Here is an 18,837-nt window from a genome sequence, read left to right as displayed (position 1 = left end):
CTTTAGACTGAGAGATATGAATAAATTGTTACTAACTAGAAAAATGTATGTGTTTGAGGATATATCTTGTGAACTAAAGTGCATTAAAATCTTAATATTTATCCCGCTCAAAAATGATCTTTTTATACTCAAGATTATCTGAAAGGATTTTTTTATATAGTAGGGTTTAGCTAATCATTTCACGAATTAATTATTTTTATAATGTAATAGCAACATACATATGCGTACCTACACTAACGGTAATCGATCAGGGACGTTTCTTTTTGAAAGACTTTTTGCATAACATAAAATAAAATATATTTATTGAACGTTTTAAAATGTGTTTCGTCAATATTAAAGACAATTTTTTATTGTTCTTAAAAAGAAATTAATCTCTCTCTACTTTTTCTTCTCTAAACTAAACTTTTTCTTGGGTTGAGTTCGTCTCATTGCGTTCTTACTCTCTCTTTCTCTCTCTTTCTCTCTCTCTCTCTCTCTCTCTCTCTCTAGAATCAACTTGAACTTCATTAACGTCGACCTCGTCGAGCAGCACCACCCTGGATGGTTTCTCTCTCGGAAACAGTCCGTTTTGCCTTGGCTTCTTGCTACATGTGGAGACCCCTGGTGATATTAATCGTTCGTTTTTACTACCTTCAGAACCGAGACTTTCTTCCTTCCTTCCTTCCTTCCTTCCTTCTTTCCTTCTTTCCTTCCTTCCTTCCTTCCTTCCTTCCTTCCTTCCTTCCTTCCTTCCTTCTTTCCTTCCTTCCTTTTATAATTATCAAATTTTATTGGAGAATATAATATCATTGACAAACTTGAAGTTTGAAAAGATTGCATGGATTTGAATATCGAAAGATCGTTAAAAGGTATTCTATAATGTCTCGAAAACAACGGAGTTAAGAGTACAAGATGATTTTTCTTGTCTTCCTTCTAAAACATAAGGCGATGATGAGAACTTTATGATCCTGTAGTTTTTTTTTTCCTGTGTATCACGTTATGAAATAACGTCAATCATATATATATACACCACAGTTAAGACCATTTTTATTACTTCAGAACGCTCGTCTAGGTATTTTACCCCCAAGAAGGTTATAAAAAAAGCGAAGCATCTGTTAACAGAACATAGCAAGCGAAAATCAAGCTCTACATTTAAAAAAGGATAAACATTTTGAAGACCTTTAAAATACGAACTATTATCTATAATAGAAGTGTACGATTAAGAGATACGATCATTATAATCTACAATCGATTGCTAACAGTTTCAAATTGATTTTCATTCATATTTATTTAAAGTAGTAATTATACATTGTAACTATTTTAAATATTAAGGTTCGAGATCAATCTTTTAATTATAATTTATATTCTTTACAAAAATTGTAGTCTTTGCGTTATTATTTCTTTATTTAGATTTTTTGAAAATAATAAAAGTAATAATAGTTATAAAACAATCATATATTCTATTATTATACACGTAATCTATAATTTAGTTTTATATATGCTTATACATGCTATATTCTGTATTTCATGTAACATAAAACATATATGCATTACTATTACAAATAAAAATTATATTATAAATATATTTTTTTCTTACAGTAAATAACTAATCATTTGAAAAAAAATATCATTCAAAAGAATAGTTGTCATCGTTCACGTATAGGAAAGTATATTGCTCTTCCAGGACAAATACATTCTTGGATAAATACAATTTCGTTCTTTAGAAAACATCATTAAGTCACTTTTCTTTTTAAAAGTGTAAGGATTGTTAATAAAAAAGAAACAAGTCGATATTGCGGTTAAAGGAGATGAAAAGAGGAATACGAATCAAAAGTCTGCAATCTCGCTAGTCCGCAATTTTCTTTCAAATTTTTAGTACCTGAAGTCATAAATTCTTCATAGCGCGACGAAGTAGCAAATTGTTCTGACGAAGCAATTCCATCTCTTTCGTGAGATACACACGAATGGCCAAAAAAATATAAAGATACAAACAGACGGATAGAAAATGTAACAAGCAAACGTAATGAAGATAAGCGAGAAATTTAACATATGATATGGCTATTTTAAAACATGCATTACCTATGTAGTCACAAATATACAAATACACGCATAAACACATACAGATATACATACATACATATGTACATATACATACTGGGTGTACGACACAACTTCGTCACCTTAAATATTTTCCTTACATTTGATATATTGTATATTCTTAATAAAATTTTAAAGTCATTAATATTATTTTATTAAATGAAATCTTACGATGCTTTTTACATATACTGATTTCTTGTGATATTCTGAAAAATAAAATGATTGGATTAGAATGTCGAAAGGTAATTAGTTTTTAAGAAGTATTTGATGATTTACGTTACTATAACAAACCAATTGTATATACAAGTGCATTATTTTATTAACAAATATTTCTCTCTAAAAATCAAGTAACTCTTATTTAAAGAATATTTTTTTTTTTTCAAAATGTCGTGTTTCCAAGATAAAAATTTGTAAATTCTATTTTTAATGCCCGGTATATGTTTGTACGTATATATGTTGGTAAAAACAATAATAAAATTTTCACGAATTTTGTGGAATTTAAATGCAGACGTCAGATGTCGTCGTCGTTGAGTCGAGTCGAGTTGGAACTAATTGTAAGAAAAAAAAGAACAGATCATAAGTCCTTGCTGTTGATGAAAATTGAAAGGCGGCTGCTGTATGTTTGCAGAAAAATAACTTCTAAACGAGGTGAACGCTAATAGCTACTCTTTTCTCTCTTTTTTTTTTTCTTTTTTGCTAGGCAACGCCGAGGATTTAGAATACTGCAATCGCTATGAATAGAGATTAATTGTCCTCGTTTTTCCGGCTCTCCAGATTTTTCGTTACTTTCTCATCGTTCTTTCTACAATCCACCCAATTTTATATATATACACATACGATACATATTTTGAACATTTATTTTATTAAAAGTTGTTTTCAAAACTAGATTTACATTTCATTATACTGAAAATGTTAAAACATATATTCTCGGAAAATGTTAACTTAAATTTTAAAAAAAAGTACCACTATAAAAGGAAATAAAAGAGCTTTCAAATGGTATACTACTTGACCCCAATTTACATATAAGATTTCTAAAGGAATAGCCGTAAGTTGGTCTTTCTTGAAAACAAAATTAACCTTACTTGAAAAAATCACTAGATTTTATAATTCATGTGAACACATTTCATTGGCTCAATCTGTATATATGTGCATGTATAAATAAATTATTTCAAACCAAATATTTACATTAATATAACTGAAATTTCGAAATTAATTTTTTCATAAACCATAGATTTATGAAAGATTTTTCAAATAATATGCCATTTAATCTCTACTGCTATTGAAGATTTTGTTCGCCCCTTCTAAGAGATTACCTCAAAATAAATGAATTTATAACAATGACCTGTTCCCTCGAAAAGAAAATTAGCATATCTCTCTTATTATTAGTGTATTTTATTAAAATTATTAAGCAAATAATAATTTATGTAAAATATTTCACTTGAAACACACTATATGTATACGTACCTTTTACTTGGATATATAGAATGAACGATAGTGTATACTTACCTTTAGTGCTAAGGGTGACCGACTTGGTAACTCGTTCACTTGGAAATAATATGAAGAAAGTACAGAGAACGTAAAGGAACGATAGGGATCAGAAGGGCGGAGGAGGATTGGTGGTGCAAAGAAATATCTTATACACCGTGGCGTCAGGCACGATTTTCGAGTCCATCTGTCACCATTCACGCGTTATACGAGCCATCAGACGACCTACTTTGACATAGTTACAGAATAAAAAGAGAAAACCTGAAGGAAAAGGTGTATCCGTGTGAACGCGAACGAGCTGTATATGTTTTTATCTTCGACGTTCATTTTTCTATGAAATTTTAGGTTTCATTCATTACGAGAAATAATAGACAAAATGGAAAATGAATAAGCTCAGGGAGGAAGTTATTTGAATATGGAAGTTTCGTATTAGATCGAATCAATCTAAATGAAATATTTTTCCTTTAATCTTTTAAATAACTTTATATGTTCAGGTAAAATCTATAATTCTTGTACATAATATATAATATATATCTAATACTAACCGATTATTTTTAATAAAAATAATCTATTACATAAAAGCATATATTTTCGTTAGTTTTACATTATTATAACGTAGATCAATATAAATATATAATAAATAATAAATTCAATTTTTTAAAATTGTTAACATACAATTAATCCACGTTCGTATTTATTTTAGTGTAAAAATTTGGTAAAAAGATACCTAAAATCCTATTAGAATAAAATTTGATCTATTATAATAATCATTTATACGAATTATCTTTATCGAAAACATAATATTATTTATTTTGTACAATTAAACCGAATAAGTATTGTATATTGCTATCAAAACAACTTTCACTCCCTTTCTTTTCCTTTCTTATCATCTCTTAGTTTAAGAAAAGCTCGACGATACAAGACGTTACAAAGTTTGTGTATCCAAGATCGTATTATCGATCGATATAGAGAGAGTGCTCTGGGTAACCCGACACAGAATTATTAGCGCAAAGTTTACGTATCCATGACTCGATTACAACGATGACGGCTCAGGTGTGTTGCCCGCGGTATCAGAATTTGAAGACGCACCGAGTTTCGACTCGTGCCGTGTCTATGAATATTGATCGACTCGAACTACTAAGGGTGGATCGATTCGATACTAACGCCCAAATCTTACTCTCTCGCCTGAAGGCGAGAGCTCGTCTATTTGAACGTCAAACTTTTCCATCCTTTCACCTCGATTACGTTTACTCTCTATCTCTCTCTTTCTATCTCTTTTTCTCTCTGATGCAAGCTCTGGTTCCAGGATTTCTTTTTTTCTCTTTGAAAACAAACAAACAAACAAAAAACCGGAACAAGCCCGATAAAATTGATTTCTAAATCGGTATATCACTAAAATAACGTATAATATTATTGTAAGGTACGAGAAAAGAATGTTAGAAATAAAGTGATAGTAAAAGTATTTCTTTTGTTTTGTTTCTCCTCTTTGTTTTTATAAGCAATCGGCCATATTAATGAATTTTCAACAACTGACTAATTCACATTTGGCATGAGATAATTCATGACGTTTATTTAAGTAAATATTAACAAGATGTAGAATCACAATATAAAAAAAGTCACAATATAAAAAATTGAAGAGAAAAAGTCAAAGTTTTAAAAGGATTGTAATACAAATTGCATTACATTGTTATTTTTATATTTATATTATATCGTGAAATAAAATAATATTATACTCTTTTTTTCACAATCATATTCTTCTACCCTGTATAAAAAAAATAAAAATAAGAACAATAAAGACGGAAGAAGACTTAGGATTTCGTATCTGAACGACAAAATGGTATAAACGTGGAATATTTCATTACAGAGCGTAATAAAACCAATGAAAGGAGCTAGGAGGTAACAAAAAGAGGTCTTTCTGAACTCGCCGTCTTCGTTTAGCTCATTATTCTGTTACTCAAACCCCGTTCTCTCTCTTCACCGTTCTTCGCAAGTTCTCATTCTTCGGACTGGAAATTTTCCGAGCCTTTAAGACAAGTGCAAGAGAGAGAAAAAGAGAAAGAGTGAGAGTGAGAGAGAGAGGGGAGGAGTATAGTAGTAAAAAGAGAGAAACAAAGAAAGGAAAAAAAAACCAAGAAAAGAGAAAATTCGTGCAATAAATTTTCAATAATCGCCTTAGTTCTATTTTCTACTGAAAGAACAAATTTGCACGATCATTTAGAAGGGAAAGAAATGATGTTGGACGTATAACAGTGGGGGGATGAAAAAGGGTAAAACGCGGTAGCACTTACATTTCCTAAAGAGAAAAGACAGAGCAAGTCATTCATGACGAAAGAAACACTTAAATGGTTCTCGTCTAAATCGTTATCGTTGTAGCAACTCGTTCTTCCGATATCCTCCTGCTGTTCCATATTTCCCAGACCTCCCTTCACTCCTCTCTACGTCTCTCTTTGTCGTAGAGAGCCTCAGCCCTTTCACCTACATAGACTATAACCCAAAGACCGGCAGGAATGTTCTCGACAGTCCCTTAGATGATATAGTACTGAACAGGACAATCGAACTTAATGATAAGAACGCCATAATTTAAACAACTGTCTTCCTTTCTTAGCCATTATTATAAAACAGAGGATATTTAATTAATTTCACGATTGATCCTCTTTTAAAAACATACAAATACTATGTTTTCACTCATAATAGCGATCCATCTCGAAAGAAAAGTTTGAAATAATAATTCATAGTACTCAACAGTAATAGTGGTCATTCGTGATCACTATTGGATTCTTAAAATTAATTACTATGAGTTTAATAGTGCAGATAACTAGATAATAATGTGAAGTAAGAAAATTTCTATTCGACTATTAATAATCATTGGAATAATATTCGTATTTATTGTATAATGATAGAAATATAAAATTTTCTCTTTTTTGTTTATTAATAATATATTTGTTATTTCAGTTTTTTTTTATAATTCTCTGATCTATTATTGAATATTGAATTTTAAAATGAATATTGAAAAGGAGTCTTGAGTTTCACACGGCTGAAGCTGGGATTAACGAACCGACAATTTCAAACGTAAAAAATGCGATTAAAAAATTACAGAATTGCAAATCACCGAGTATTGACCTGATTCTGATGAGATTAATTAAATAGGCAGATGGGGGAATAGATAAAATATTATTAATGTAACTGAAGTTTTCAAAAAAACGTAACAAATTCGCTGGATAATCAGCTTATTTTAACTCTCGTCGTAATAACGATTAGGGCAACATAAAAAGCAAAGGTTGATGTAAAGTTTTGAACATTTAAACTCAACTTTTTAGTATATTCGTTCGAATAAATCATGGCGTTGTTACGTGTTATATGAAGAAGATTATTCATTTAATTAGTAAATAATTCATACCGTGTATTATTCAGTTGATGAACATAAAAAATTTTTGCAAATGAGAAATAATACATTTAAACATGTAAAAATAATAACAGACTAATTTAAAAAAAAAAGATATTTGTTACGAATCAAAAACAATAATTAAATAATTTTTTCAATTTTTATATTACAGGAGGGCAATCCTGACGAATCCAGACTTGCTATCAAGCACGCCATGGTATCGGCTATTGGAGAATGATTTTTGGGGAACACCTTTAAAAGATAGTGGTTCTCATGGCAGTTACCGACCACTTTGTGTCGCAACATTCCGTTTAAATCATCTCCTTGGAAATCTTGATCCTTGGGGTTATCATTTAGTAAACGTCGTTCTACACGCAGCCTGTACGATTCTTGTCGTCAGGGTCGCCAGAAAGGTAAGTTTTCCATAGTATGGTTTCACTCTTAAACAAAGAACCTTGGTATTGCTGCTTGTTCATGCAACATTTAGGTTGGCAAAATCGAGATAATAAAGACACCTGTAGAGCATATCTTTCGCGTTATCAAACATGTTACGGTGACCCTAACAAATAAAACTCTAAGAGCCCATTTCATCCCAGAATATTACGGTTACGATCTTCGTGTGATCCTTTCATAAATCTCGTGAAGTTTTATGTTCAATGATGATAAGCTGTGGTTGACACAATTTTGGATAACATGATAAGAAATGAGTTTAAAGTTAATTACCCTTATCGAATTTGTTTATTTTCGATTATATTTTTGCGCTATCGTATCAATATATGTTTAATCGATAATGAAATAATTTCACCTTTCTGGAATATTCTATATATTTTAATGTTAATATTAAATTAAAAGAAAAAAAAAACAATACGCGATAAAAATGTGTTAAGATATATTAAACAATTTAGTTGCTTTTTCTAATATTCTATTACTAAGATATTAGAGTCAAGACACCAATTAACACTCCATTTCGGAATTATGATTGTTTAGGTTCTACCAGGGAGAAACAATCTCGGTCACGCAATCACTGGTTTCCTCTTCGCGGTTCATCCTATTCACAGTGAAGCCGTAGCCGGAATAGTTGGTCGTGCCGACCTCCTTGCTTGTTTCCTGACCTTGACGGCCTTTCTGGCATACTCCACGTACTGTGACCAAAGCAGATCACCGTTCCTACTCTTACTGGCTTTGATATCGTCGACCCTGGCAACACTCGCCAAAGAAACTGGAATATCCTCTCTAGCTCTTTGTCTCTTGTGGGAACTCTGTCGTGGTGAACCAAATCGAAAGGTAAAATAATTAACTGCACATTATACACTATATACATGTAAGGATAAGAATTTGTAAGTATGCTTGCTAGTATAACTGCTACGCAGTATATTAAATTTTCCAATTTTTCTGGAATGTGTCCTCTTTATTTTGACTATCAAATAAATAAAATGTAAAATATATCGTCAACCCGTCAAAAAAAGAAAATGAGAAGTTAGAAAGAATTCTTAACAGATGTTAGCCAAAATCCAATATGACACATAAATAGATATTTCCAAAGAATATACCAAGATTTAACTAGACAATGACACAAACAGAGTAGGCAATCTTTTGGTTCACATGATGCGGAAGAAGTTTCATGTTATTTGTGTAAAATAACGATTACTAGGTATAATGTTCAAGCATGAAACTATAAGTAATAAAATAAGAGAAATGAAAAGAAGGGAAGAGAAAGAAAAGAAAAAGATGAAGCATATGTACTTGGAAAAGTTACCAATTTTATGTTATACTTAAACTTAGTATTTTCTTTAATATTTATAATATATAAATTATATTATAATATATAATATAATTTAATATTATAAATATACATACATATACATATAGACTATATTTCTTTCTCTCTTACATTCTCCTTGAAAGCCTACCCAAGTATATACTTCTATAAATACAAGGATGGGGTAGACAGCATCAGTATAGCCGGTAACGTAATACCGTAACGGTAGCATGTGCAAACGTGTGGCATGCTGTTAGAGACAGGGAGTTGATACACGGTGAAGTAGCATAAGCGGCATCAGCCAGCTTCAGCCTGACGCTTTGGCCCGTTGAGCCCTTACTGAGAAACCCCCTTCCTTCCTTCCTTCGTCAACTCCTTCTCCTTTCGCGCATGCTGCATCCGGATGCACTGGATGCAGTAGACGCCTCGTGTGATGCATGTTGTGAGTTCTCCCGCTCCTCTCTCTCTATTTGTCTCGTTCTTCCTCTCTCTCTCTCTTTCTTTCCTACTTCCAGCTGATGCTCAGCTACTAACTGTTAGCTTCTCTCTCTCTCTCTCTCTCTCTCTCTCTCTCTCTTTCTCACTTTCTGTATCCTTTGGCACTATCAGAGCCGACGCGTTCTGAACTTTGGAATGGTGCCAAAGATCTTTCTCGTATCTTACAACACTCTTTCCAAGAGTCTCGAGAATAATAATCGTACGCAATAGTACTCGTTTGTATTCTCTCTTTCGGCAATTTTCGTCTGGACTCTTCTCGTTTCATTTCTCTTCTTTTATCGTCTTTCCCTTCTGTATCTTCCTTTTTTACATCTATCTCCTTCTCTATTCTTTTTAAATCTTTTCTCTTGGTCTTCCTTCTTTGATTCTTCTTTCTTTTTATTTTTCCCTCGTGAATGTTTTCCCAGGGCTTTTTCTATCTCGAGACCTGTCCTTTCCACCGGACCACCTACCATTGAACAGAGCGCAGCATCCCTCTAAGACTTCTTGGCTATCAAGACAGTTCTCCCACCATTTGGAAATGGAAACGTCTAGCAATGTCTTAAGAATTGTTCCATTATTTTTCTCTGCTTTTTTTTTTATAGAATTCCTTACCTTACATTGTTTTCTTTCTTATATTAAACAAATTTTGTAGGATTTTGAAGATTTAGTTAATATTCTGATCTATTTCATAAAAAAGATCTATCGTTAAATAATCAGAAAGTTTAATAAATACGTAGTCTTTTTGTCTTTGTGTCCTAAATATTAATCTCTCTCTTAGAAATGATATCTTAGAGATTCTTACGTCAAAAATGTAATATAAAAAGGAAGATGTATAAAGCGATCTGTGTATGATCTCATCTTTCGAAAAATATCGTAACACTTTTACCACTCTGACACAAAACAGATCTAATATACCTAAATTCATTAAGGATTTAAACGTTTAAACGACACGACGCATGGACTTAAGGTTCTAAAGTCCAAAGGCTGTTAAGTGACGTACAGTTTCAATTTGAGACGTCTTCTATGATTGGACATAATATCGAACTGTTGTATTAACCTAACATCAAAATAAAATCTTATACGACCAAATTTTATTGTCCTCCTTACACACGAAGCAAATGATAATATAAGTGAAGAAAAAAAAAGTGGAGATTGAAACACATTGAAGATTATCGATCAAAGAAAAATAAATAAGATTATCACTATTCGAAAGATTAATTTAATTATAAAAATAACGAAAAGTACACTATGAGAAAAATAGAAAGAGAGAGAAAGTGAAGTTGAGAGAAATGTCATCACGTATTTGCATAAAAGACAATGCTTACACCAGGAGTGAGAAAACTAGCAAGCTAAAGTAACGCTCCGACGAATTTGATGAGAACAAGTGCTCCAACATGACTATATCTATTTTCTACGCTTTTATCGTATTCATCTTTTTTTTAGTCTTTGTTTGTGGAGTAGTTCATTGAATGAAATTGTTGTACCGTAGAACGTCCATTACAATTATTGCGGCCTTCTATTTCGCAAAAAGCTTTATCTCTCTTGAATTTTGTTTCCTTATGCGGGTTACAAGCCAAAATTCGTGTTTTTTGAAGCGTCACTTTTCCTTATTCATATGTGTATATCTATACATACGTTAACATAGAAATATGTACCTAGCGTTGATTCATAAATAAGTGTTTTTAGATGTGAAGGCTTTCTTGCAATAAAAAAGCATTTCATTGTGTATCAATATAATAGCTATATAAAATAATTAAATTAAGAATTATCATCGTATGATAAAAAGATCTGTTACGTTGATTTATTCAAAATCGTTACTGTTATGTTCTAGTAAAGTCTTTATTTATGAATCAAATTAAAATGATATTACCATATCTTCTATATGTACTCTAGCGTATATCAAAAAGAACGAATAACGAATTTAATAAATTTCTTATAATATTTCAGGTAAACTGCGGATGGTGGACACGTGGTCGTAGTCTAGGTATCCTATCGGGTACCTTAGCCCTTTTAGTAGTGGGTCGTCTAAGGATCGCCGGCTCAAGACCCGAGTTTGCAAGCGCGGACAATCCAACGGCAAGGCATCCGTCGCGTTTAACGCGTGGCTTGACGTTCCTTTACCTCCCAGCAGCCAGTGCGAGAATGTTACTGTGTCCGAGTACGTTGAGTTTCGACTGGTCGATGGACGCTGTGCCACGGATCACAAGTCTCCTCGACTCAAGGAATCTCGAATCAGCTTGTCTTTATACGGCATTAGCCGGAGCAGCATTCTGGGTTGCAAAGGGATTGAGACGTGGTGTCAAGGAAAGTGGCTCGACTAGCAGCATTCAAGTTCAGATTTATCAACGAAATGTCCCTACGAGGTGTCCAGTTTGTTCTGGAAGGCGAACAGGTAGCTGTCACACCGATGGTTGTCGTGCAGCTAATAACAACAATAACGGTCCAATCGGTGATTGTCATTGCGTGAAAAGAGCTATGAACGTGTCCTGTGGAACTTATGGATTTTCTAATAGCAATGTCAGCAATCAGAAACGAATAGCAGCTACGTCGTTCGCAATTTCTCTCGGTTTTCTCGTGCTTCCCTTTCTCCCAGCCAGCAATCTCTTCTTTTATGTTGGATTCGTCATCGCAGAAAGAATACTCTATTTACCGAGCGTGGGCGCGTGTCTCATCGTTGGTGCTGCTATTTCGGCTACCTACAAGATTGCTAGAAAACACGGATCGAGGACACGTGGTAGAGCTGTTTTACTTGCTACGGCAACCCTCATTGGATTGATGTCTGCTAAGACTCTTTTACGTAATACCGACTGGTTCGACGAGGAGAGTCTTTACAAGTCGGCTCTTAACATCAATCCACCGAAAGGTTAGTTTATTCATTAATCAATTCAACTTTGCATTCCATCTTTTAATAGGTTCTATGCAAATAATTTCTTAATCTATTTAACTAAAGAAAACGAGTTTATTCGTCATGAAGATTAAACTCCTAAGTGCATGCTTTTACAAAATTAAATTCAATTTATTAATACAGATTTAATATGACCAAAATGCGAAACAATTTATTTTTCATTAAATTTTGTAAAAAAATAAGGTTATAAAAACGTAATTTTTTCATTATTTCTACTTTAATATTTATCTAATAGTTGGTATAAATATCTAGAAAACCAAGCATCGTACAGCTCGCTCTGTAAAGGAGGATGAGAGCATAAGAAACTTTTTCAGTAACTATTCGACCGCATTATTGAAGTTTTCCATGTTGTCGGAGTAACTGTTACTGCTTTCTTCATAGTCGAGTTCCATAGGCATTATATTTAGGTTAACTTTCTTGGTGTTCAACACTTCTTTCCGTACAACATTACGGAAATGACGTAGATTCTCTGTTGGTAGCAGGGCTTCACTCTTAACTTGGGAAAAGGCAACGTACTACATCCCATACTTGCTCTTCTTCTAACGGTACCGTGTTCTTCTTATTAAAGTTAAATGAAATCTTGACGTTTCATAACGCATCTACCAGGTATCTTCCTTCTAGCTGAATAAGTTTTAATAACAATTACTTATATGTCTATTGGTAAAACAGCCATATAAAGTTCAATGAATTTCGTAACACGTCACGTCAACTTTAGTATTTAATGATAAAATAAGTTATATCATATAATTATTTAATCTCCTAAATGAATTTTCTCAGAATCGGAACATGGCTAAATCATTTTCTCGAATTTGAAAACCGTACAGATAGAGATTCATCTTTAAATATTAAAATCTTATTCCATTCCAACTATGATGTGCAAAATGATAAAACCATCTTATAATGTTAAACAAACGATTCTTATATGTTTGTATATTAGTCAATTTTATTTTCAAATGGAAAGAAGATTGAAGTGCAAAATAAAATATAAAACAGTTATATATAAAATATATAACATTCAAGATTCGATTCCCGTATTGAAATAAATTACCAATGTCTGGAAAAACAACAACCGCGAACAGCACAACGAATCGCAAACAGTAAACATCAAAGATTTTTTAAATATTGAAAATATTTGTTATGTTTTATTATTAGATCCTTTTATCATGCCAATAAACGATTTGTGATAATAAAATCACTTATTTTTAACTTTTACACTTCATTATTTACAAGGAATATTTTTCCCTTTTCCAATCGATGCTACTACATCTTTTCAGTACTTTATATTTTATCAAATAGTTAATTATCTTAAATGAAATTTTCAACAATTTAGGTTATAACTAAATTACTTTCTTGTATTCGAAAACAGTAGATTCATCCTATTTCGTCAAAATTTGTAGATTTATTTTTACGACTAAATTGATAAATATACTCGAATGGCTCATTTAATTATAAGATGTTTTTTCTTAAAACTTTATAAAAAGATAAACTTCGCATTAAAAGGATTAACTTATTTTGTGATAAAAGAACAAACGAATCATTTCTTTCTTTCTTATACAATGAAAGCATATTTTGCGACTCTTCTTTGTACGATGAATTATTTTAAACTTCTCGTCTTCATTTGCATGATTTTATTTTAATGCAATAAAAATAATTTTCCTTCGCTCCGTTTAACAAGTTAATACACACTTTTTTTAAATATTTCGATTCCGCAATTTAATTTAAAGACAAGAAAATAATTACAGTGAAATAAAATAATTACTTTAAATAAATCCATTTGAATATTTATCAAAGAAAACGAAATTACTAAAGTCTTTGATATTTTATAGAAGTCGATTAAAGCGGATGAATTAAAAGATTTCCTTAAAATAACGGATAAAGGTAGGAATTCAAGTAGGAACAATCGACGTTAAAGGGGCGATAAAAGAGTACCGACAAGACGCGGAAAATGAAGAAAAAGGAAGAGTAGACGAGAAAGAAAAGATGTAATTTCATATGGCCAACGTATACTGCAGGGGTCATTCTATTTCATTATATATATATATATAATATGTGTATAACAGTAGGCCATTGTACTCTCGACGAGTGTACGCTATTCTGCTTTTCATTTTGAACTTCCAGGGTAGCTAGACATCCGCTTACCATGTCCATAAAATCGTCGTGAAGGTGGATACACGACATGCAATCGGGTAACGCGCAATATTCTCTTTCTCTCTCTTTTTCTTCATCCTTCTCTCTCTCTTTTAATCCTCCTACGTCACCTTTTCCATCGGTTCGTCTTTTTTTGCTTTCCTCGTCGTCATTCGTCTCTGTCCATTTTTATGTAGACCCTCGATCGAGGCACTATCTTCCAACGAGGTTTACGTGGCCTCTAGCTTGGATTATAATTCTCTTTCGGTAATTTTATTTCCGTCAAACTCATTTGTTCCTTTTTCACTTTAAAACAGTATTTACCTGCTTTCTTTTATTTATTTAACGAAACTCTTTTATAATATAAGTACGTAATATAGTAATGTTCGTTGTTTTTATTTACACGTACTTATATTATTTGTACAAAATTGAAACGAAAAGATTATCTGGATTTCCTATTTTCAATTGGATTTGAAATTTGACTAGACTGAGTAAATAAATAATGATTATCGATTAAAATGTATTGTTCGTCAATTTCAATTGAATCAATCGAATTAAATGCCAATATTTATTAATAGAAGGATACCATGAAAGAATAATTAACGTATTTAGCGATTATAAATATGGAATAATAAAAACCTATAAGCTCGTTTATTGTTACATACACTTATTCTTAACAATTTGTCCATTGTCAAATTACTTTGACTGTATAAGAAATACTGCATAAATTAGGTTTCATATTATTTCAACATTATGAATTAATAGATATACACTAATATATTGAATATTCAATTTACATCATATTTAAATTCTATTGTGATCACTGCAAATAAATATATATTTCGGTTTCCGAATTTCATAAATACCGCAAATTTATCGCCTGTTAAGAATATTTAATTGTTTTTGATTTTATATCCAAATAGCAGTATCAATATCGTTTTAATCTATGTTTTAAATTTAATAGATTTTTAGAAAAACATTGTAATAGCATTATTTTAAATAACATTTAAATTGTACAAGCATTTCCCTTTTCTCTCTCTCTCTCTCTCTCTCTCTCTATCTATCTATCTATCTATCTATCTATCTTTTTCTAATTCTTGACTCAGTGAAATTGTTTATGTTAATCGGTGCATTGATAGTAAATTATTTATAATTAGTTTGAATGTAAGTTTTGAAATAATAGAATTAAATCAAAGATTCAAACAATGGATATTTGCTTAATAATATTCTATTAAATATTTCTTAAGCAAACGAAAAACACATCGAATCAAACTTCTATAAAACCAAGACTGTTAATAATACATTTCCATGAAGTTCTTTTGTATATACATTACTTACTTAAAGATAAATCAACATTATTAAACAAATTATTAAACGAGCTCCTTCCAACACTCTTTGTTTCCTCAGATTAAAGTAATCAAATGAAGAACAAATAAGGGAATAATTTATGCATTCACATCTTTTACTAATTTCTACATAAGTAATTGTTCGATATTTTATAATGTTTAAATACATAACACTAACAGAGAGAGTTATTACACAACCAGTCAACATAAAACCTATCAGATCATGGTGTCTGACAAACTCGCACACGGAACTGTATACTGTTTGCCTTTTACTTACAAAAAAATGCTTTTGAATTCGTTGAAATAATTTGATCTATTTTAACTAAAATCGTAAATAAAGTCGAGTTACATTTAAATGAAATGTCGATGAGCATACAACACTTTAGAAATTATAACTGTCGTATAAAAATGTTTATCCTGGTATTTCAACTGTGTTCAAATCAAACATATTCTACAATTAACATTGTTTCTATCATTAAAAGCTATTGAGATATTCATCATTTCCAATTTTATGTGACTCGCCTGATATACGAACGTTATAATAATAATAGTTGAAAGCTAACGATTAATGAATTGACAACTCATAGAATGACTTTTGCAAAACATACTTCATAGTATGTACTACCTGCATCTGTGAAAAACAAATAAAATAGATGTTGCGAATAAATGAGAAACAGTGTTTAATTGGTATAATAAATGTCAAAAATTAATTGACAATGTGTTAATAAAGCATTGTATTTCATAGATCTTCATCATAGTTTTTATATCATCCGGTGGAAGACACCTTGTGATGCATAATGAATGCTTCTTTTTCTCGGTGCGACGTAGTAGAACTGGCGTCGACAAGCGTCCTCTTGTTGTTTATTTGTTTTTTTTTTTTTTTTTTGTAATTTTCTCATCGGAGAAGCTTGGTAAAAAAAGATTCTCTCTCTCTCTCTCTCTCTCTTCCTGTATCTCTTTCTCTATTTCCGTCTCTCTCTTTTTCACACACACACTAGTGGCGCTGCGAGGACGGTCACGCGAGGGGTCGCGCAAACGCGCGCGCGCGCGCGCGAGGACCGGCAGCGTCGGGGGTGCCTTCGAGCGACGCTTCCAGCACCCTCGTCGCCGTCAACGACGTCACGACACCTTTTAATTGCGCCGACAGAAATTGCGTGTTACCGTGTTAACAGGCTGCCTCACTTCGGGAATAAATTTACATTTTGTTGCCTCGACGCTTCGACGTATACACATTTCTATAAATGTGTATGTAAGTATACATGCATGCATATATATATGTATGTATGTATGGATATATATATATGTATTTATATACATGACGATGAGTTTCTATATACGTATGTATTAGTACATACGTTCGTGTTCGTGACGGTAAGCGTTAGCACTCTCGAAAGTCTCGAAGAAATACTCCTTCTCACATTTCCTTCGACATTCGTTGATTTAAGAGACTCCTCTAAGTGGGAAGGAGGAAGAAAAAGGAGCTAAACCCCTGCGTTCCTCAGCTTGCTTAACCACGATTTCCTTTTCCTTATCAATCATCTAGCGGCACGAGGTAAAACCATTGATGTAGCGTATAACGATGGTGATTAGGCACGCATCGATAAATGAGAAAAAAGTTATTAGAGTAAAAGTAAATCGGAGTAATGGGACCAACGGTTTTTATAATCTAGATATTATATAATATTATTATGTATAATATTAACTAATACGTAGAGAAAAAAGAGTCACGTCTAGAAAACATATCACATGACGTTTCTTTAATTCAATTGAAACTCTACGAGTTTCATGTTTCCCATAAAATAGTTGCTTCAGATACTTATATACACGATACATACACGGAAAGTTAGATTAACAGTTCGATCGAGGCGTACAACTCTATGGGAAGTGATCTCTGACTGGATAAAACACAAATTCATTTTCTCTTCTTATCGTAAGCATCAGTGGGCTCAACGTGATGGCACGCGATATATACGAGTTTTCAATTAATATTTTAATCCTCTTACAATGCCGAGCTAGCTATTTCCCTTGGCGTTTATAGTTTTCATTACTTCTTACACACACATACACGCGCGTGCGCGCGCGTGTATATATATGTACTATATAATATAACTACTAAATTATTATGTATAAATAATGTATATAATGTAATATCTTTTCGTCATTCTTTGTCATTAAGTTCGCATATTGCAGAAGTTGTAAGGTAAAATACTTTGAAACTTCGGAAAGTAGGTCTTAAGTAAATTCATGCAATGTGATAGTTCTCTGTTACGTTAGCTCGTTTGCTTATACTACTCAAAGAGCAGCATATGCGTGCACGCGCTCGTTTAAGACCCTTCCTGTGCACTTCCTCTCCGATCCGTTTAACAGCTCGACTATATAACTATGCACCATGTAATGGGGTGATTAAGCATACGTTGTTGATTAAAAAGGAAGAAGTGGTAGACGCCAGGAAATTATCTCAACCTTGATGTTTTTTTAATTCTAAGTAACCAAATTAAATGGAATATTTATAATATTAATAAGTTAACCGTATTGTTTTTCAACAGTATTATTATCTGTACTTCAATTTACGTATTGAATCTATTCATAAATGTCGTTGCAAGTTAACTATTATATTAAAAAAGTGACACTTATTTATGAATCAATGCAATAATGCTATTATATTCCATTAATCCCTTCGGCCAATGTTATCTTCGTTTGTATTGTATATATGAGTCTTAACAATATTCGCATGCTGGTTGATTACAGCTTACGGTAATTTGGGAAGCGTTCTTAGTGCTCAGGGACGTGTGGCCGAAGCCGAGGAAGCATTCACGCAGGCACTTCGATATCGACCGAATATGGCGGACGTACACTACAATCTGTAAGTACCTTTCCCTCTGTTACTCCCCTCTCTACAAATGTAAAACCAATAATCCATTTCAACTACGAGCTTGTTTTTCCTTTACATTTTATGACTAAAATCTAGGCGGGCTGCGACGTAATATCTGACAAAAGATAAAATCGAATAACGATGAGTCGATCTGAATGAATATCATATTGTAAAAGATTAATAATAAACGTGATTTGGTTAAGTAGGGATTACATAAATTCTACTTTAAATATTAGTTCTATTTTAAAAAGAGACTTTAGTTAATACACGTGTTAAAACATAATATTTAAAGACGTTATTTATTATTATTATAAACCAAATCGATCCCCTTTGGGAGCAATATTGCATTCGTAAATATTTAAATTAGTGATTATATAATAAATGCATATGTATATTCTTTAACAT

The 18,837-nt window shown here is 32.1% G+C and overlaps 1 protein-coding gene across 4 annotated transcripts in view; it reads left to right on the top strand.

The window, feature by feature from the left end:
- Tmtc2 (Transmembrane O-mannosyltransferase targeting cadherins 2) overlaps window positions 1-18,837 on the top strand; it is a 224,812-nt gene that overhangs the window by 116,639 nt on the left and 89,336 nt on the right. For all 4 annotated transcript variants that reach the window (XM_015316942.2, XM_089178284.1, XM_089178283.1 and 1 more), the window contains exons 2-5: window positions 7,116-7,356; window positions 7,931-8,227; window positions 11,130-12,045; window positions 18,309-18,423. In XM_015316942.2, coding sequence (XP_015172428.1) covers window positions 7,116-7,356; window positions 7,931-8,227; window positions 11,130-12,045; window positions 18,309-18,423 — 1,569 coding nt within the window. The remainder of the gene's footprint in view (window positions 1-7,115; window positions 7,357-7,930; window positions 8,228-11,129; window positions 12,046-18,308; window positions 18,424-18,837) is intronic.

This window comes from Polistes dominula, unplaced genomic scaffold (genome assembly GCF_049000335.1).
Source record: "Polistes dominula isolate Pdom_NZ unplaced genomic scaffold, Pdom_raw_medaka contig_77, whole genome shotgun sequence".
NCBI classification, from domain to species: Eukaryota; Metazoa; Arthropoda; class Insecta; order Hymenoptera; family Vespidae; genus Polistes; species Polistes dominula.
The sequence above is the reverse complement of the archived record's forward strand: the minus strand, read 5'-3'. Positions and strand labels throughout refer to the sequence as shown.